Source organism: Drosophila grimshawi, unplaced genomic scaffold (genome assembly GCF_018153295.1).
Source record: "Drosophila grimshawi isolate 15287-2541.00 unplaced genomic scaffold, ASM1815329v1 contig_311, whole genome shotgun sequence".
In the NCBI taxonomy this organism is placed as follows: domain Eukaryota; kingdom Metazoa; phylum Arthropoda; class Insecta; order Diptera; family Drosophilidae; genus Drosophila; species Drosophila grimshawi.
Window position 1 is genome coordinate 27,237,131 of NW_025063098.1, and position 22,030 is coordinate 27,259,160.

At 35.6% G+C, this 22,030-nt stretch overlaps 1 protein-coding gene across 1 annotated transcript in view; it reads right to left on the minus strand.

Annotated features, from left to right (window-relative positions):
* The window catches only part of LOC122322537 (putative mediator of RNA polymerase II transcription subunit 15), a 23,824-nt gene extending 12,963 nt beyond the window's left edge, over positions 1–10,861 (minus strand). The window contains exon 1 of the mRNA XM_043215226.1: positions 10,329–10,861. Within this exon, the coding sequence (XP_043071161.1) occupies positions 10,329–10,805 (477 nt within the window). The 5' untranslated portion in view covers positions 10,806–10,861. The remainder of the gene's footprint in view (positions 1–10,328) is intronic.
* Positions 10,862–22,030: the final 11,169 nt, after the last annotated feature.

Sequence of the window (22,030 nt, forward strand, 5' to 3'; positions counted from 1 at the left end):
CAGGCAGAGACAGAGAGAGAGAGAGCGAGAGAGAGAGCAGACAATGACTGTCAGAATAATTGCCCAAAAGGCAGACAGCAAAGAGAGAGAGCGCGTGTGCTCGCTCACGCACACACACACACACACAGCAGCGGCACCCAAGCCAAAAACCAGCTATCTAAATTCTCGCATGCGATACGATATTTTGAGTGGAGCTTACACATCCCAACTCAAGTGCTCGCTCTCGCTCTCAATCTAGCTGTCCCTCTCTCTCTGTCTCTCTCTCTATTGGCATCACTCAAAATCAAATGATAAAAAAGAGAGAGCGCGCTCGCTTTGTTTGAGTGTACAAAAAAAAATTTGTGAATTTGGCGCGCTGCTCGCGTTTGTTGACATTTTCTACTTGGCTGCGCTGCTCGGCTGTTGGCCGCGTTTTTTGTTTTGATTTCATTGCCGCTTCTCTCGCTCTCTCTCTCTCTCCATCTCTCTCACACTCGCGCACATGTTTTGTTATGCATGCTATGTATGCCAATGTGGCAGCCCACGCACCTCACTCGCTCGCAGCGATTAGGATGACTCATCGGGGTTTCTACACACGGATACGCACGCACAACACAAACACACACACACATACACACACACACATAAACGCACAAACGCACACATAAAGAGTGAATTACCTCCTACTTGGAATTCCGAGCTGCAGGCAGCGACAGGTTGCGTTAGCATCTCGCCAATTGGCCATTTGTTGCTTGGACTGTGTTTTTTTTTCTTAAATGTATCTCGCAGGTACAGTGAACGCTGCATATATTAAAACTATATGTTTGCTGAACTAAAATAAACACGATTGGAAAACATTTATCAACCTATTTTGGAAACATTCATTGGAATTTGAAAATTATTTTCCTATTTTAATTTTTTAAATTGGTTTTTTGTTTGTTTTATTTTTTTGTTTTTGAATTTATTTAAAAAATCAAATTTAAAATTTAAGTCTGTTTGTTAAGTTCTGTTTTCTGTTCATAGTTCAGAATAAATTAATATAATAATTCACAAGACAATCCTGAAAAGTTTAATGAAAACAGCTGTGATACAATAAACAAATCCTAAAAATATAATTTTTAATTGAGGAATTCAGTCAATTCTTAACTAGTTTCAGAACGTATGGTTCAAACTCGTTATCTAATTTTTAAAATTCTTATTTGACTAAACAATTAATCAAATACATATTTTAAAACTTAATTTTTTAAGTTTTTAATTTGCATATTAAAAATTAAAGCGTTTCCTTCATTCCTTACATTCCGTTTACTTCAATAAAACAATTAAATAATTAAATATTTATATTAATACATTTGTTCTAAGTTTCTCATTTGCGACTGAACACTGTCGCTTGACGCGTGCTAAATGCAGCTATTAGGCGATCTCGAAGCCATTAGGCGCTGCAGCGAAAAGTGGCACAGGTAGCCAAGGCAGCCCAAAGTGCCACCTAAATCTTGGCCTGGGCAGCCATTAAGCAGCAACCGCGCACACAAATTGCCCGAGGACACCGTGGATGCCACCAGATAAGCCAGATTCAGTCTCTGTCTGGGAGTGAGTCTGAGTCCGAGTCTGAGTCTGAGTGCAATGAATGCCACTGGCGACGCTGGCACTTCCAAATGTCTGACGACCCTCGGCGCACTCAATTAGATAACCAGGCACAACAGGCAGACAAAGGGACAGAAGGACAGACAAACAGACAAATGGACAAATGGTCAGAGCACGGGGCAGGCAGTCGTCAAGGCCGTTGAGTGTTAATGTGAAGCCGAGGGTTGATTGTTCAATCGATGGCCCAAACGCTAATTTGCCAGGCTACTGCACTTGGCCAAGCAGCATTGTCTCCTTAGGGTTGAGCGGAAATCGATACATATATATAATATATATATAAATATATATGTATATAGTTGCCACAAGCTAACCACGACCACCGATAAAAACAATTTTCTGACTTAGTAAGAAAGTTGTAAATAATTTTAATTTATTCATTTGCAATTTTCTTGGAAATCTTGTCAATGATTATTTTTTTTAAATAAAAGCAAAATGTTGGTTAAAGCGATATGCGTTTTACTCGGAAATATATTTTAGAATATTACTTTTAAATATATATATAATCAGCATAACCATTAAGTGTATATAATATATAGTAGAATTTCACAAATGAACTTATTATATTTATTCATTATTTGCAGGACAGAAAATCTTTATATTATATATATTTTAAACTATTTAAATTGGAAAGGGGTCAAAAGTTAACCAATGTTTTTTTTTTTTAATTTTTTGAGCGACTTTTACTGATTTCTCGGATTCAAATTATGGATTATTTGAGAGGCTTTCAGTGGTTTCTTCTTGGTGATAAAACTAGTTTAGTATTAACATCTATTTTTAAAAATATTCATATCTAGGGAACATAAAAACACTTTAAAATTGTTCGAATTTAAATTCAACTTAAGATTTCTTTTCTAAAATGGTATTATTTAGTTATTCGGTTGCATATTGGTACCTTGATTTTAATGATACGGGCTTTACTGCAACTGGGGAATACTCTGGTACCAGTGGAATTAAAGCTGATAAATAACTTAGTTGCGGGTGTGTTTTTGGTGCCGATATGGTTTTATCGCTACTATCAATATTTGTTACGGTTGCTGCCACCTAATAAAACAATGTTACATTTCAGTTCCGATTCCGGTTTAACGCATTTCTCTATAGAAATCATTTGACTTGAAATATTCGATATGAAAGTCATTGATTTCGAAGAGTGAACACTTCGAATATGTGCATTATATTAATTTAAGTTAGTTGGTGTTATATTTAACTAGGTTATCAAAACTGAATCCGTTCTGATACCGATTCTGGTATGTAAAGTATAAAAATTCTGGTTAAGATCCGGTATTCTATCAAACTTTTTTGGGGCACTAATCGTATTTTACATATTGGTTACGGTTTGTTAATAGGATAATTATAATATTAAAAGTTTCGAAAAACAAATGAGAACTGTTCAGTTTGCAATTATTTAAAATCGGTGAAAGAGCAGCGACTGCTCAAAAAATTATCAACATCGGAGAAATTTTTCATATAGCTTTGTCAGTTTTTTAAACATGTAATGGGATTGAATCACAGCTCTTTCTTGATAGAACCAGAACCCATTAAAATGCTATAATGCAGTTCTAGAAAAGTATGTAAAAGCCAGAAAGTAGCAGAAGTGATATGCACATATGATGATCAGCATCTATATCCGAGTCGATCTAGCCATGCCCGTCTGCCTCCGCTTCAAATTTATGATCTATTATATATTATATATATTCTCTTATATCAGCTGAAACAAACATTATTTATTTTTATTTAATGTCAACTAAAGTCAGTCAATACAAAAAAAAAAAATACAAGAAATAACAAATTCAATTAAATTGTATTAAAAACAAAATTTAAAATTCAAAAATACAAAATATTTATGAGATTTCTGGGGGTTTTTAAATACAGAAAAACCCCCAATCAGACCAAAAAATAATTAGTATAAATTAGTTATTCACGACACAGAACGGTTCCAATGAGTTCTTAATTAAAGAAATGGAGGACTCTGAATTGCTGACATGATAGAGGCTACTGTAATCATGGCAGAGTACTCGAAACTCATGCAAGGAAGTGGGCAGAAGTAACGAGACTGTTTTGAAGCAACTCTTCTGCACAGACTCCAATCTACTTTGGCGAATCGGTTATTAAGGTGACCACACAAAAGATATCTGTTCCAGAATTGTACAAGAGAAGAGTGAAAAGTATCTTGGTCGGCTAAGGGTCAATAAATTCCATTGAGCAATGCTTAATAGAGCCAAGAACTTCAAAGCAGTGAATTCATTGTGACTATCGATTTTTAACTTATGATCAAGAAGTAAACCTAAATCAGCTGCTTCATTCAATGAACAACCTGAGTAGAGCCTACAATGAAATGACATGACCCTAAACTCAGAGAGCAGTTCAAATTGCAATAGGTAAGCAGGCATTTCCGATTCCGTTGCCAATTCCGGTTTGCCCCACAGTTGTTAAGCTGTTCCAAATGTGAATTAATGAACAGAATTGCATTATCAATACAAACACAAATTGCTAGATAGCTTAACATATATGTAACAAATTTATATATGTATATTTTTTAATTGTTGCTTTGACGATCGTCACGATCGAGCGAAGAGTTCGTCACTGCCATTGTCGTCGCCTACGTCATATGTGACAAATACTGAATATTACTTCGAATTCGTATGGAAATTCTAGGAACTGAATAACGATAATATCCAAGACGCATTTAATACAAATCTAATATATAATTTAAGGGCTGACTAATGCGCAATGCGTCATCGGCTTCGGGTGAAAACTTTTGCTGGATTTTTATTTTTATTGAAAGTTGGAACTTTATTTCTTTCGTAAAAAGCGTGCAGATTTTCATGGACATGCTTAAAGATTGCATTTGTGACTTTCCATTAAATGAATTTGAATCGGAATCGAAAATTGTGTTTCAATGCTGGATAAAAGAAATAAAAAGACCTTGGCGAAAACAGCTGATTTTCGCTAATGGGCGTTGCGCCAAATCGATGGGCGTGGCTGCAACACATTGCGACGCAATAAATGATTAACACAACACTTTAATGACTTTGTTGTAGAATCGCTGCTTGCACTAAACAAAAAAAAAATGGTTAAAGCAAAAAAAATAAGATAGAAGGTTTATCTTTGGGCATGCCGAATATTAGATACCCTTCTAGACCGGAGCTGATCTGTGGACATTTCAATTTTGAATAGGAGTATGAAATATTCTTATATTTTTAAAACGTTTTAAATAAGTTTTATTTATATGCTGACTGAATATTACACATTTGTGTTGACTATTTCGATCCCTCAACTCAAGGCTTATCTTTCTACCGATTATTCCTATGGCAGCTATATGATATAGTGTTCCCATGTTAATAACACACAAATATTTTGAGTAACAATATGGGTTTGGATATATTGGTATAAAATAATTGATGTTTTAATGTCAGAACAAATCTTTAAGACGATTGTTTCTATTCTGATGCAGTCATCTTAGATCTAAGGGTCTATATATATATATATATATATATATATATATGTCAAGTTAAATAATGAGTAGAGAAACAGAGACAGACAGACGCACACTTGAACTCGGTTATAACGACTAATGCTGCTGAGTAGGATTATACACAATTTAATGGAGTCGAAGACATCCTTGTCAACATGTGACAAGTTTTACGACAAAATTAAAATACCCTCTACAAGGGTATAAGAAAAAAATAAACTCAAAAGTGACGCTCATTAAAATAAAGCATACGAAAAAATAATAACAGCAAAAGGCAACAACAACAACGACAACAACAGTTAAACGATTGCAATTTGAAGTTGTTCATTTCGAGCGCTTAATTGTTTTTGTAATAATTAACAACAAAAGCGAGGCATTGCCACAAGCCAACAACAACAACAATGCAAAGTTCAAGGACCAGCGACAGGCAAAAGTGTGTAACATGAACATGCAACACGGAACTGTCTAAATAACATTTGCAGCTTGCAAAACAACAACAAAAATAAAATAAATAAATAATATAATAATAATGTGAGAACAGCTGAAGATCAGATCACTGTCAGGATAAGAGTGTTCAAGCGAATTTAATTGAGATTGAACCAAAGATATGAAGATTCCTTTAATTATTCTCATTTGTTACCTTAAATCCAGAGAGAGAACTAAAGATAAAATCCTTTTCATCTTTTTGGAGAGAAACAAAGACAACTTTAATAAAGTTCTCGTTGGGAGCACTAAAGAAAAAATCATCTTTATTAATGCTAACTGTAATTGTCTCTGGTTTTATGTTAACAATTAGATTGCTCCAGTCGAGAGAGCTCGCCTGAATCCAGTTCTAAATATCTAATTGTTATTTGTTCAATATGAACAAAGTTTAGTTTTTTAATGCTTAAAACCAGAAAGAACTTTCTTTGGAATTGTGTCTCTTATTGCTATCGGAAATCGATTAGTATCGATATAAGCCACCTTGTTGCAGCTATCGATAAAATTCAACAAAATTCATCTATGTAAAGTAAAAGAGAGATTTTAATTTCAACTTTAAAGTGTTCAACTCGAATCGCTTCTGAGATCGACTTGGCTTAAACGACGTAGCTGCAATTGATGCTGATCAAGAATATATATGTATATTGCTGATGAAGTCGAAGAATATGCTTTCTACTGCCTGTTATATATTTTTGCAAAATCGTTTTAGGGTATATTTAAATAGAATACAATTACTTGTAGATGCTCTTCGGTCTTTGCTTTTACTTTTTCATACTTTTTCACACAGGGTATATGAGTGTATAATACTCCTTATTGATCCTCTCTCTGCTGTGTGTTGCAATTTTGATAATTGTGATTTAATTCGCGACTTCCTCGCCCAGTATTAAGTTCTAATTATTGGTAGTTAATCAGAGGCCAAAGATATTCGAAGCACATTAAGTAATAGCCGTTAAAAATGCGATAAATATTAACAATCACCGTGACGCGTCAAATTGAACATTGATCTATAATGTAGACGTGTCTGTGGATCGGTTTCTCTATCTGTTCCTGTTTCTAATTCTAAATAAATTGCCAAACGAGTTTTCTTTTTGTCGATTTTGATAATGGCTTAGATAATTGCATTTGTCTGTGCTAATTTAACTTTCTTTCTCATTGGTTTTAATTATGATTAGCAAGATTTGGCAGTCGTTTTATTTGGACTTGCAGCCAATTGTGAAGGTTGATTGTAAAGGTCACCTTGAGCAGAGATAAATCGGATTTGAAAGACTCCATTTAACGGATATTACGAATTTATTAAGCCAAACCAATTATCTAACTACATTTGTTCCATATTTACCACTCCAAATCAATAATCAACATTATTCCTATTAATTTACTTTGTCTACAAGTTTTGCACAACTTTTAATGCCATTAAGCAGAAACAATTCTTATTCATATTTATAAATATATAAATGAACAAAGAATAGTTTATACTACTGAATTTTATAATCTTTATTGTTATGCCTTTTGATAATTTAATAAGTACAGTGGTCCCTCTAAAGTGAGCACTATCTGAAGTACTTCAACACTTCAAGAATTGAGAAATGGATATGTTTGTTTCAACTTTAAGACGAGCACTGTAAATGTTTATAGCATATAAACTATTTCCAAGTAAGGCTATCTTTAGAGACCTTGTAGACCGGAACTCTATAAATTTCAAAAACAAACATATTATTCTCAGGAAAACGCTTAAGATTGTGGGTTTGTCCAAATTTTAGGAGCATATTGACGCATTTTAGGTAAGTTTGTTTGGGATAACTTGGTTAATAGAAAAGATCTCTCAAACTATCTACGATAGTTATATGATATAGTAAACCAATTACTATAATTAATGATCCATATGTTAGAAGCATAATAATACGCATAACTGCAGTAGAATTTGGTTTAGATAGCTTGGTATAAAAAAGTGTTTCATACGGGAACCCGACCTATTTTTTCTATGGTAGCTATATGATATAGGGCGCCAATTTCGATGTTTTCTGTGTCATTTGTTGGGACAATAATTTGAAGCATAACTGTTGAGTTTCGTTATAGTAGCTGTGTGAAAATAATCGATTGAGGAACTCATCTTTCGATCGAGTTTTTCTATGTTAGCTATATAATATAAAGATAAATGATTAATTCGGCGGATATATGTCAATCTATGATAAGATAACGAAACTGCGCAGCTTAGAAAGAGGGGGAAAGACTAAGAGATAACTCGTGATGCTGATCAAGAATACATTTTTATTTATTTAATGCGCTCGAAAAAGGTTTCCATCAATGTGCAAAAAAATTACATGACACAATGTTAACAGAACGTGCTCTGTTAATGCTTAACAGTCAGGCAGGTCTACTGTATGTGTGTGTGTGTGTGTGTATGTGTGTGTGGGAGATAAGGAAGAGACGCAGTCGCAGCACGGCAATACTTATGATCAAATATAGGCATGTCTCCAGAGTTGTTTGCTTGTGGCATTTCCGTTACTCGTCGATTTTTTTCGCCTCTTTTTTTGAGCTGGTTTTAATTGCTGGCCACTTCCTGGTGGGGTTTTGGCAGACGCTGCTAGCTACGTGACTTGACAAGTGTCATCTTATCGCAACCCAGTTGCGGTTTTTTTTCTCTTTGTTGTTGTTGTTGCTTAGTTGGCGATAAGCGTTTATTGTTAGCCAATGAGGGATGAAAGATGACAGACTCTTAGCTGCACAGTTTGGATAAATTATAAAATAAAAAAAGAGTACATTAAACAAGCAGCACATATTTAAATAAATATGTTTTATGGCTCTCTGTCTGCTGGCTTAATTTAAGCACAACTTGCGCACTTTGTTCGCCTCCCCCTATTTGCGAGTTTTGCGAGTTGAAAAAAATTTAAATTACGCAAAAAAAAAATTTTTGTTGTTTTTTGTTTGGGGTGCGGCATTCCCACGCCGCAAGCGAAACTGCAAATATTTGCTGCAAACAGAGTTTAAAAAAAAAGTAACAAAAAACATAATAATCAAGTCAAAAAAAGTAAAAATGTCCCCCTTAGCTTGGTGCAATGTGGCGCATGCGTAATAAAAAGTTGCGTATACGCCCCATGCGTCCATTTTGAACTGTTGAACAATTGAAGCACATTCAACTAATCATAAGACGCAATTCATTTTTCAAGATGCAAACGACGCAGAGCGACCGAGAGAGAGAGAGAGAGAGAGAGAGAGAGAGAGCGAGAGAGAGAGAGAGAAAGAGAGAGAGAGAGAGAGCGAGAGAGAGATAGAGAGAGAACTCCACCTACTGTTTTTCTGAAGCGCCGCCCACAAAATAAAACGCCGAATGAAAAGCACAAAACGAAAACGAACAAATCACACAAAGCGCATCAATTTGAAGCGAGATGGCGAAATAGATTTTCTCAGACGCATTTCCATCAAAGAAAAATACGTTAGAACATTTTTGAACTTAATTCTAACGATGACAGAAGTGAAATAATTGCTCAATAAATTGTCGCAGCATTTTCTATAAATTAGCAAAAAATCAACAAATTTGTATTCAAAATCACTTACTTAAAGTCAAGTTAATCGAAATAAATTAGCTAAAGTCAAGTCAATCAAAATAAATTAGTCAAAATCAAGTTAATCAAAACCAAGTAGTCAAAATCAAATTATCGCTTTGCCAACATTTTGATGGTCAATAACAGTTGACAGTCAACAACAACAAAATGTAACCAGTTTGCGGGCGGGAGTGCAGCAGAAATTTTGACAAATAAGAACGTTTAATTTAAACACGTTAAAGATTAAATACTCATATAGACTGAAGACATATTGTAGACATCTAAAGTTCACTATAAATAAGTAAAAACCAATCGATTGAAAGGTATATAATTTTAAATACATTTTTTTACTGATAAATAATACATGTTAAGCAAATAAAGATAAAGAAAGCAAAGATTTAAATAGACAGCAAAAAAAAAATAAAAAATTTTAATATTAAAAGATCAACAATATATGCAAATTTATAAATATAAGGTTTGTGGAAGTCAAAACGCAAGAAGAAATTCAGATAGAAAGATTAAACAAAAATAAAAACTAATTCAAAAAGCGGTTTTATTAGTTTATATACAATCATTGGTTTACAACAAAAATTCTTAATAACACATTGAAAACAGCAATGTCATTGAAACAAAGTTCAAAAACAAGGTCTCAAGAAGATAACGTAATCAATATATGATCAAACATTCTTTCTTCTACCACAAATTAAGTAGCAAACACTTGAAAGAAAAATGTATATAATATAAAGTGTCTTTTTAAAGGTAGCAAATAAGTGCATCAGTAAAAGCAAATTGGATTAATCCAAACGAGAAAACAAAGCTGAAATTCAATTTCAATAAAAATACAGCAACAATTTTTGCTCTAAGTGTACAAAATATTTATTTAAAATAAAATCGAGAAAAACTCTGCCCCATCTAAAATGTAGTAAATCGCCCCGAAACGAAAATCAACCTAAAAATAAAAAGTTTTCTAGTTTTCAGAAAGAGTTTCGAAATATTAGAAAAAATATTTTTTTTTTAGAAATATTTAGTGAAGTCTAAAAATATTAAAGCTTAATAATAATAATAACAGACTCTCAGTTATATTTGTTCGAAATTGGAGACAAAACCCAGCCTGAAATTTAGAAATGCAAACCGTAGTTTTCTAGAAAGTTTTCAACATGTACTTTCTAAATAAATAAATAAATAAATAATAAATGTCAAGAAACTATGCTTCTACTCACATTGCATTGTTGCTGCTCTCTTATGGTTGTGCCCCTTATGGTTGCGCTCCCTATGCGCAGGCGTGTCTCGTTCTGAGGCAGCGCCTGTTGTGGCTGCTGCTGCTGTTGTTGTTGCATGTGGCGCTGTGTTGGCACCAGGAATTGCTGCTGTGTTTGCTGCAATTGTTGTTGTTGTTGCTGCTGCTGCTGCTGTTCCATTGTTGTAAAGTAGCAGCTGCTAACTGCAGAAGTTGTTGCTGGCGTTAGTGGTTGTTGCTGCTGTTGTTGTTGTTGTTGCTGTTGTTGCGTGTAAACGTAAGCTTGTTGCATGTATTGTTGCTGCTGTGGCTGCTGTTGCTGCTGCATCAAGTGCTGATTATAATTGACTGTTGTCATATTGCTGTTGTTGTTAGTGTTGCTGTGGCTGCTGTTGTTGTTGGTGTTGTATTGCTGCTGTTGCTGCTCTTTAATCCTGAACGGTAACACATATTCCAACATATCGTCGATGTTGCTGTTATTGTTCCATATCGCATAATTATTGTAATGTTGTTGATGTTGCTGTTGTTGCTGCTGTTGTTGTTCTTGTTGTCGATGCATTTGCAAGCGTATTTGTTGTTGTTGTAGCTGCAGCAGCGCTTGTTGTTGTTGCTGCTGCTGCTGCTGCTGCGGCAGATTACTGTTGCTACTGTTGCTGCTACTGCTGCTGATGTTGTGCTGCATTTTGATGGATTTAAAGGCAGTCATCAACAACACAACAAACAATCAGCATTTATCACAAGGTTTTATTTTTATTGCTTTTTAAATTGTGTAGATTTGTTTTTGTTTCGTTTATTTTGTGTTTTATTTTTGGGTCGAGTTTATCATGCAGAAAAGGGGTTTCCACTGGTTGTGTGATTTTTTCTTTTCGCAGTTTTATTTATTTATTTAAATACAGTTTTTAAATTTTTTAATTTAAGCTTGATTTTCTTTTCTTTTTTGTGTTGCACCGTTAGAAAACTGTCAGTTCAGTTTGTTAATTTGTTTTTAATCTGAAATCTGCTAACTAATTTATTTATTATTTATTTTATTGAGTTTGGTTTTTTTTCTTGTAATCTGAAATCTTCAATCCACTTTATTTATTATTTATTTTAGCTTGCTTTGATTTTCTCTTAAGAGTTGTATTTATTTAGTTTTTTTTGTTGCACAAATATATTGCGTAAGCCTTTGAAATATTTTAATTGGCAAATCTTTCTTTTTTGTTAAGATAATTATATTTTTTTTTAAATATTTTCTTTTCAAAGGTGTCGTTTTTAAATTTACTTAAAATGAACACTGATCAATTTAATGTATTTTTATTTATTTAGAATGATAATTATAACTCATTATGATATTGCACTCTTTTAGAATATTTTCTCAGTTTGGCAAATACGAAATACACTCAAATTTCTTAGTTAATACGATTAATAATTATTTGTATATTGTGCAATGCGCCGGCGGAGAGAAAAAGCAAAAATATTTTGAGATGGCGATGACTCAACTTCACTTGACTCGCTTATTGTTACACACTACACAACAGAAGACTGTGTGTGAGTGTTTGCGTGTATTTGTGTGTGTTTGTATGTGTATTTATTTGCTCGCGCAATGTATGTAAATCAATTCAATCACATTTTTTAATTTCATTTTTATATGTTTCATGCTTTTTGTTCTTGCTAATTCAATTTTTTTTTTTTCATTTGCATGTAGACAGCAAATGCCCCGCCCCACGCCCACGCGCACACGTGTCGGTCAAGTGGTAACGGTAACATAAGCGAATAGCGGTAAACGGCGCGTAAACAAACACCTAACAAACAAGTGACAGCCAACTGCAACTAACGGTGAGTGGGAGGTGTGGTTGGGAGGGGGAAGGAGTTGTGTTGGAGTATTGCTACGCTTGTGTTTTCATTTGTTTTTTGTACGGTTCCTTCACTGCGCGCACGGATTAAATTACGTGATTCTTTGCTATAAACACACACACACACACAAACACAAGTGCACAGAGCAGACGCAGTGTGTTTATTATTTTTAATAAGTTTCCACTTTTTATTTTTATGCCGCACTCGTTTTGTATATTTTTTTGCTTGTTTTCTGACTTAGATTTTGTACTTTTGTGTTTTTGCGTCTCAGGCGTCTCCTGCCACTTCCACACGGCAGCAAGGCACAAATTGTATTAAAGCATAAAATGAAAATCGAATTTTGATAAACCTGCGCTCAGCAGGCAAAACACAAACACATGCACTTGCACAGTGAACGAGACACGGACACGGACACAGAGACAAGCGACGCGTCGCGACGAACGTTCGTGTTTTTGGTTTGGGTTTCGGCTTCGTTTCGGCTTCGGCGATCGGCGATCGTTTCAATTCGCTTCGTTTCGTTTCGTTGCCTGGGCTTTTGTCTGACTGACGGCGGTCTGCTCTGCTCTGCTCTGGCCGGGTTCTGGGCTCAAACTGCTCTGTTGTTGCGCTGTTAAGGCTTAAAACGCGACCGCAAAAAAATTGTCAAAAAAATGCACAAGCCAAAAAACAACAACAACGACACAAGTCGCTTTTTATTTCGCTGCTTGTTGTTCTTGTTGTTGTGACTAATCGCGTTTGGTGGTCGCTCGCGTCAATGTCCAGCACAAAATGTTGCAAACACCTTTTTTCGAGGCGCCAATTTGTAAATTCATAGGGTGGTATTGGGGGGAGACCCTTTTACAGTTTGCTGGTACGGTACGTTCTGTTCCGTTTCGTTTCGTTTCGTTCCGTTCACGTTGCTGGCTCATAGATCACTCACAGCGCGTTGTCGTCTTCTTGGCTACTTTGCCTAACTGCCGCCGCCGCCGCCTGCATGCCGATCGACGCAGACGTCAAAGCTGACGTCGACTTCGACGCCGTCGCTTGGCTATGACTAACGCTGGCAGGCACGCGGCTGTGGCTCCAACTACAAAAACAAAATACATATGTATGTAGAACAGCAGCAGCAACAACAACAAGTGCGAAAGCCCTGAAATGTTTTTTTTTTCATTTTTCCGAATCTATGCAGAGAACAACAAGAACATGCTAATATATGCACGACGTGCCCACTTTTTTTTGAGCAACTTTTTTACACATACACACACACATACTGTATGCTTTTATGTGTATGTGTAAATGCATTTTAATCAGTTTTTAGCGACACCTTGCGCCGCCTCAAATGCAAATGATCCTTACACACACATATACATATATGCACACTGATACGCTCTTTGCTTGCTCTCTCGCGTGCGCTCTCTCTTTGCTCTCTCTCCACTCTCTCTCTTATTTGCACGCTCTCCCACACACGCACACATACACACATTGTCGCAAATTTTTGCCATGCTTTTTACCTGGACAAATGTTAATTGAAGAATTTATTGTTTGTCTCATTTTTGTTGTGTTTATGGCTGGCGCTGGACTGGCGGCGACGTCGGCAGCGGCGACAGCGGCTCTTTTTTCTTTTCTTCAAAATTGTATTTGTATTTGTCGCGTTTAATTATGACAGCAACAACATCAACAGCAGCAGCAGCGGCGGCGAGGCGATCATTGACTTTTGCGTTGCGTCGCGTCGCTGCTGACGCCTCCGCTGCTCAGCTTTTTGTTTTTATTTATTTATTTTTTTTAATTTCGGCTGGCCTCTACATTTTGGCCGTTGCTGTTTGCTGCGCATGCGCTTCAATAACACCAGCAGCTCCCACGAATCGGAAATACTTCTATAAATCGGACAGTTTCTGCGCATTTTTCATACAGTAAAATTCAGTTATTTTGAAAAACATTTTATACCAATTCAATTTAATTTATAACGAAAGAATCAAAACAATTGTATTCTTATAAACATCTTAGCTTAGTCTATTTTGTACTTTTTATATTTTTTCGTATTTCGTGTCGACTGACTTAAGTTTACATTAAATAAATAAATAAATAATAAATGCATAGCATCAGTTATCACAAATAATTCGTTTGCACATATTTATCGCTATCGCATTAGTAGAGCATATCTCCCTCCCTCCCTTCCCACACCTAAAACAGAAACACTTTGCAGCCCGTTGACATGTTAATGACACTTTTATAATGCGTGCAAAGAACAACAACAACAACAAAGGCGGATACAGCATTTCGCTTTATTAATGGAGCAGCAAGCAGTGAGGAAGAAGAGAGCGTCGGCGACAACAAATCGTTTTCGCCGTTCTTGCTCAGTGAAGCTTTTTTTCTCGCTTTTTTGCCTTTTTTATGTTTTTTCTTTTTGGCAAAGGGAGCGGTCGCGGTTCACAAATTATAATGCATTTATTTCCATTGACATTGCGAGATTTAAACGCATTTTTGATGTACGAGTTTTGTTTGTTGTTGTTGCTGTTGTTGTTGCTTAAATGTATTTGAGTTAATGATATGCACACACACACACACGCATGCGCTGCAAAAAAAGGTAACGGGTACACTGAACTCAGCGCAAACGCGTGCGATAAAAATCGCCTGCGATGACGCGATCAAAGTGAGGAAAGCAAAAGCTTTTTCCTTTTACTGCAAAACACAGACACACAAATACATGCATATAAAATTGGCGAATTTGCAGAACCAAAACAAAAGACAAAACACGCAATAATTGGCGGCAAAAGAACAGAAGTCGCAGTGCTATTGCCGCCGCGGGCGTTTTAAAACGCGCGCGCGCGAAGAGGTCGTTTTACTTGCTGTGTGTCGTTTGCCTTGGCCCCATTTCGCCGTTTGCTGTTGCTCTCCATCTCTCACTCACTATCGCCATTTGTCAGTTCAGTTCTTGTCGTGGTCAGCTTGCGGAAGCTATTCGCATTCCACGCTGCACGCGTAGGTTTGTTTATTTGGTTTTTTCCCTTTTTTGGCAGCGTTGGAGCTTCAGCCGTTCTCCTTAATGTTGTTGTTGTTGTTCTTTCAGCTTTTCTTTCAATGCTGTTTCGTTTTTATTTCGTTTCAAAATGCAGTTGTTCGTTCCTATTTCGTTCCTTTGACCGTTCATCTTAAGATTTTTTTGTTTACATTAGCACGTATTGCTTTTATGATCGTCGCGTGATTTCTTCACGTTGTTGTTGTTGTTTTCGCAGCTTTTACTGCGTCGCAGCTTTTATTGTAGTTTTTTCTTGTAGGGTTTCGGCAACAGGTGTGGCCCTCCCTTGCACACACACACACACGTGCACAGCCCTGTACAGCGAACTCTTTTGAAACGGTCATGGGAATGACGTGTTCCACATCCTTATCGCATAACAGCAACAACCACATAGCAGCGTGACGTCTTTTGGTCATTTCTACATTTCTGGGTAGACAACCAACCAATCAGTTCATGACTCATAGCAGCGCAGGCGCTCTGCTCTGTGCTGCTCTGCTCTGCCAGTCGTTTTCTATTTCTAACCTATATTGAGCGCTGACAACTGCGTCGCCGCTAACGCCGCTGCCGTTATCAACGCAACTCGCTTTACGTTCGTCGCAATCACAAAGAGAGCTTCTTTGTCTCTCTCCCACTCACTTTCTCGCATTCACTTATACGCTATCGCGCTCTTTCTGTTGCGTTACAGACATGCTAACGGACCTAGTCCTACAAATAAAATTAAAATAAGCATAAAATTAGCTTAAGTAATAAATGCAGCAAATTAAAAACAAAAAATAAATTAAAGTAAATATTGTGTTTAAATTATAAATATAAGATCTTCTGAAGTTGAATTTAGCGGTTGTTCACTGTAGTTTTACACATGTAGATAAATATGTAAGTTGATATGAATATTCAACAACAAAAATCTTTCCACTTTTCGTTGATTTGTGTGAATCGCGACTCTGGTGGCAGCCCCATAAAAAAAAGACAAACAAAAAAAACTCCAATCAGCCGGGCAAACAAAGCAGCAAAAAAAAACACTAAATGCCTTTTGCCCAAAATGAAACAAAAAAAAAAAAACAAAAAAAAAACTATAAAAACAAGCTGAATGCTCTTCGACTCTGGTATTTTTATGCCCTGTGTGCGAAAGTGTCCGAAAGACTCCGACGCATATTTCAAATCCGACTTGTCAAGCGAAAAAGGCTCGTAAAGCTAAATCTGAAATCAGCAAAGCGGCACAGCGGCAAAATCTTGTGTCTCGTTCTCTGTCGTTCCCCGGAGTAATTAATCGACGCTGCCAGAAGAGGGAGACATGTGAAAGAGACAGGAGAAACGGAGAGATAGAGAGAGAGAGAGAGAGAGGAGAGAGAGATCCCATTCTGTTGGGATTTAGCAGTCTCCCCAAAAATAAAACACAATTCCAAATTCGAAGGCTGGCGTTTCCAAAATATGCATAAATATCACGCGAATTTCCATTTGAAATCAGTTAAATAAATCAATAAAATTTTAATTAATTAAATCTTGTTTTTAATATTTTTATTATGCCAAGTGTTTTTTTAACATTTTTGTTTAATTCGTATTTCAAAGATTTTGGGATAGCATACTTTTGGGAACAACTCCTTCTAGCCACTGTCCATGCATGTATTTTTTAAAAAATTATGTTATTTTTTACTTGCTACATGAAATACTTCTAGATTGATCTATATACTAGCCTTGGTTATGCGTTTGGAAAAGACGGTATAAGACAGAGGGAGAGAGAGAGAAAGAGAAGAGAGCGAGAGTGGGGGAAATAATACGAGACAGCCGCCGGCTGACATCACGTCGGCTATCGCAGATAAAACACTTTCAAATTATAAATTAAAAAGCGCACACACCTTAAAAGCGGGGTAGCATGTCGGCAACAAAGCGCTAAAACTACAATAAAAAGTACAATTTTAAAATTGAGCCCTGCAAACAGAAGTTTAGATGCTCTTTCTCTTAAATATTGTTTTATAAAAGTGGCTAGGCATTAATTGATATTAATCAAATATAATTTATGCATTTAATAATTAAGGTATTTTAAAATTAAACAACAAATTATTTCAACATTACTTAGAGAATTGTGTATGTATTTTTCAGAGAGTAAAATATAAAGTTCACACTCTATTCTTGAATTAGTAACTTAGTAACTTGGTAAAAAATTCTTTGAAAATATTATTTACAGACTCTAAGTTTAGAAAAAAGGAGAATTAAGTGAAATACAATCGTGAGTCGAAAGCTTATCAAGTCAGTCCAATATTTTGAGCAGCTGCTTGAAACTGCCTATCAAATATAATAAATTTCTATTATTCTGAAATATAACTAAAACTAACAGTTATGCAGTGTATCTAAGAGAAGGAAGGGTATACAAAGAGCATGTGCTTATAAGTAAAAACTTCTTTGCCATAAAAGCAACAGCATAAAAGTTAAGCAGGCATTGAAAGGAGTTTTTGAGGGGTGGGGGGAGAAGCAGGCGAAAAGGCGAAGAAACTGTAGGATGGGACAATGGTGGAGCAGAGAGAGAGAACGAGGGGAGAGCGAGAGTAGGAGAAGCAGGAAGAGTGGTTGTGTGAGTGGGAGGGAGAGGAGGAGATTTAGGAGCTCGCATTTTATTTTGTGGAACACACAGCTGTGTTGAGTGCGCTATTGTTGTTGTTGTTATTATTATTGTTGTTGTGGTTAACCCAAATGTAGCGTTAAATTTGACTACTACGACAGACGCTGGCTGCGCATTTGGCGACAGTACCTAGAATTTCACAATCAACGCGTGTTTTTAACTGTTGTTGCTGCTGCTGCTGCTGCTTTGGCTGCTGTTTCTTCAGCTACTGCTGATTTGGCTGCTTTTGATTTAGATGCTACTCCTTTGGATGTTTTTTCTGCTGTTTCTTATGTTTTGGCCAGTTTTGTTTTAGCTGCTACTGATTTGGCTGCTCTTTTGGCTGCTGCTGATTTGGCTGCTGTTTTGGCTGTTTTTTCTTCTGTTACTACTGATTTGGCTGTTGTTTTGGCTGTTTTTATTTTAGTTGCAGCTGATTTTGCTGCTGCTTTGGCTGTTTTTTCTGCTGCTACTTTGGCTGCTTTTGCTTAAGGTGCTGCTGATTTGGCAGCTGTTTTGGCAGCTTTTGCTGCTGATTGGTCTGCTTTTGGTTCAGCTGCTGCTTCTGCTGCTATTGCCGCCGCTGCTTTTGCCGCCGCTGCTTTTGCCGCCGCTGCTGCTGCCGCTGCTGCTGCTGCTTTAGCTTCTGGTTTGCCAAGTTTCTTTTATTCATGTTTGTGAAATTGAATTTATTATTTCACAATTTGGCTTACACACACACACACACACATACATGTATAAATATGTTTATTTGCCTTATAAGTCTCGCGACAATGGCAGCCTGTAATTGACCCACTTTGCGGAGCCGCAAGGAGTATGCGGGTGTCGGTGCTTGCCCCGCCATGTGGCATGAACTTTATGCAGCGCCTGGCAATGCCAAATGCGAAAGAGAAGAAAAAAACAACAAAACTTGCCGCAACTCAACACGTGTGCCTGGTTTAACCTGGCCAAGCCCCGCACAACCAAAAAAAATAAAATAAATAAAAAAATAAACCAGTTTGAAGGCGCTCTAATTGCGCTGTATTCACCTTTTCAGAGTATCTGTAACAAAAAAAAAAGAAAGTGTTTTGCACTAGGAGATACCCTGTTCTCAGCGCTAACAAGCAGTTGTAATCAAAATGAAGCAATCGATTTTTCAGAAAAATGAATCCTTTAAACTAGAAAGCTTTTCTGGGTTTTAGAAATAGTTAATAAGTCAAATTTTTAATTGCGAAGCTTTTTTTTTCTATTTTAAAAATATTTTTCTATTATTGAGAAATATATTTCATATGACTATATTATTTCCTATGATCAAGAAATATATTTTTATTAAGTAGCTTTAGAAAATATGCTTTATACAATATAAAATTAGATTTTTAGTTAAGTTTGCACTGGAATTATGAAAAAAACGCTGGGTTTTTAGAAATACACAAGAATTTACAGAATATTAAGTTGATTTTTTCTCTGAGTGTAGTCTGAGAAAGTGGAAGTCTTGCCCCAAAACTAAAGCTTAAATTAGAAATTAGAAATGCATTTAATTGTCAATAATCAAAGCCAAAGATAAAAAAAAGATAAGTTCCAATAGATTGTCATCTATTTTATCTGCATCTGTATATGCTAGTGCAATCCTTTTTACAGAGTATACGAAATTTAAGCCCCTCCACCCCCATCCTTAAGGCGCCTGTTCTGTGTGCTGTCTGCACGTTTTCATTCATAGCGGCGGCGGCAAGCAACTGTTGCATGCAGCCGCAAGTTGTAAATTGTTGGGCGCTTGTGGCACGAGTCGAGTTGTGTCGCGTTGAGTCGAGTCGAGGCACACTTGGTGCTCGCAAAGCGTCTCAATGTCCACGCGTTCGCATGACTCATCGGAGTCTCCACTGGTCTCTTTGTGGTTGTTATCGTTGTTGTTGTTGTTGCTTTTGCTGTTGCTCTTGCGGTTTAGCGACTTGCGTCTGTCGCTTTTGTTGGCTTTATTATCATACGCTACACGCATTCAAGCTGCTCGCAATTTCAGTCAGCGCTTATCTGCTGCGGTTTGCGTTTTGAGCTTTGAGTTTTCTATTTAAGCACAAGTTGTTGTTGTTGTTGTTGTTTTCTTTTTCTTCTTTTATTTTTTGGTATTTACGCATTTATATATATGTATATATATATATTGGCTATTTGCTTTGGCGATGTGTGTGCTTTTGAATTTATGGCCCACAACCAGGGCCAAGCCAAACGGAAACTGCTGATGTACAATAATACAATCGAATACAATCCAATATACAATCTTATGTATGCTTCGCACATATCTTTTATCAATGTTTGGTTTCGTGAGCCACTTGGGGAAAACCCTTTGATGAGACATGCTAAATAATAGAATGATTGGCAAATAAGACCAAACACACAAAAAAAAAAAAAAAAACAACTTAAGTTAACATATTATTTAGCAAAGATTATTATATAAGAAGTTTGTGTATTTCTTGAAACCAGAGTTTTTCGGAAGTGGTTTATTTTTCAATTAAAAAGAAATGTATAATTTTCAGGGTTTTTATCTAAATACTCAGATAATTCTAATATTTAAACTTATATGTTTATTTAACATTACTCATTTAATATTTCAAATATACAAACTTTTTAGATAAACTCGAATCTAGCAGTCAACAAATCAAACTTTGATTAATTCCTTCTAAAATTTATAAAGTATTTTTTCTACTTTTGAGAAATATGTTCGATTACTAAGAAATATATTTATAGTAAATAGAAAACAGACTATTTTATTTTAGGAATTTCTCTTTTCGTATACTATTTACAAAAATAAGAAAACCCTTCCAGTTTTAAGTGCAATGCCCTAATTTTTAGTAGCATGTTTTGCTGAGTGTATGAAAACTATATTTCAATAAAAAATCAAGTTGGACAAAATGCAATTGATAGATTTAGAAATGTATTTCTGAAAAATATAAAAAACGATTTTGTAGTTGTAAGAAATGATTTCTAAAAACAAGAAAAGATGATTTTGCGTAGATACTTCAGACGTAGTTGAACTTAACTGGATGACACAATTCTTATTAGCTCAATCTTTGACTACTATGTGCAAATTATGGACACTTTTATTTAACTACAAATTGCTACACTTAACTTATCAGTTGCGTTTATCTATCCGTCAAGTGGCCCTATTGTCAGGCCACAGGAAACACAGTGGCTAAATAGCGGCTAGTTCAAACAAGTGCATACTTTATTACTTACTAGATAAAACAACCCACTTGTGCAGATAACAAAGGTGATCATACGGCAAACAAATACATGTACCTTAATCCCAACTCAAATAAGGTCCAAGGAAATAATAAAGAAAATGCATAGAATTATCATTTGCACAGTTTTGATCACACTTTCCAGTATAAATATAGCTTCTAAGTTATAAATATGTTTAAATATTTAAGTTTTACGTTAAATAAATAACTAAAATGAAGTAAAATAAAAATGGAATCTTTAGAGACCGATCCTAAAATTAGGTAAACAGCAAAATACAACAAAACGTCAAACATGAATATTGAAACATTAAGCAAAGCGAACTGCAGCTAATTTGAAATTTTCAACAATTTTTGCAAAAACTTCAAGTAACAAAAAAACAACAACAACAACGAAAAAAAAACAGTACAACAACAACAAAAGATGCCGAAAACAAATCTGAAGCTGAAGCTAAATGCCAAAGGCAGCGGCACGTTGCGCTTTGATTGAATCGAATGCGAGACGTCGACGTTAAAAGCTGGAATCCAAATCGCTAAATAACACATTGGTAAACAAAGAGTGTTGCCCGACTTGCAGATGCCCTGCTAAAAGCTGACAGACTAACACTCATCTCTCTAAAACCTTCAGAAGAACTTTGACAAGTTTCATTTAAGGAAAGTGGATGATGAAGTCTGCTTGCTTAGATAAGTCTAAATTTGAGTGCGATATTTGTATTATATATATATATTATATATTTTAAAATGCAAATACCATCTTCGTGTCCATAACAATCTAAGCCAAATCATTAAAGTTCAGTTAGTATTTCAATAATAATAATAATAATAAAATGCATATAAACACACAGATAAAATATTACAAATATATAACTGAATTTCTCAAAACTAGGGATTCTTTTGCTTTCGGGTTGGAGTTTTCAATCATTTTGATTAAATATGTCCTTTATAAGTTTTGTTGTTTGTTACTTTACCCGTCTTGCTTCTTAAATAAAAAATACAAATAAAACATTAGCAAAGCAAATTTTTTAATTCTTTCTGAATTTTAGAACGTATTTTTTCTT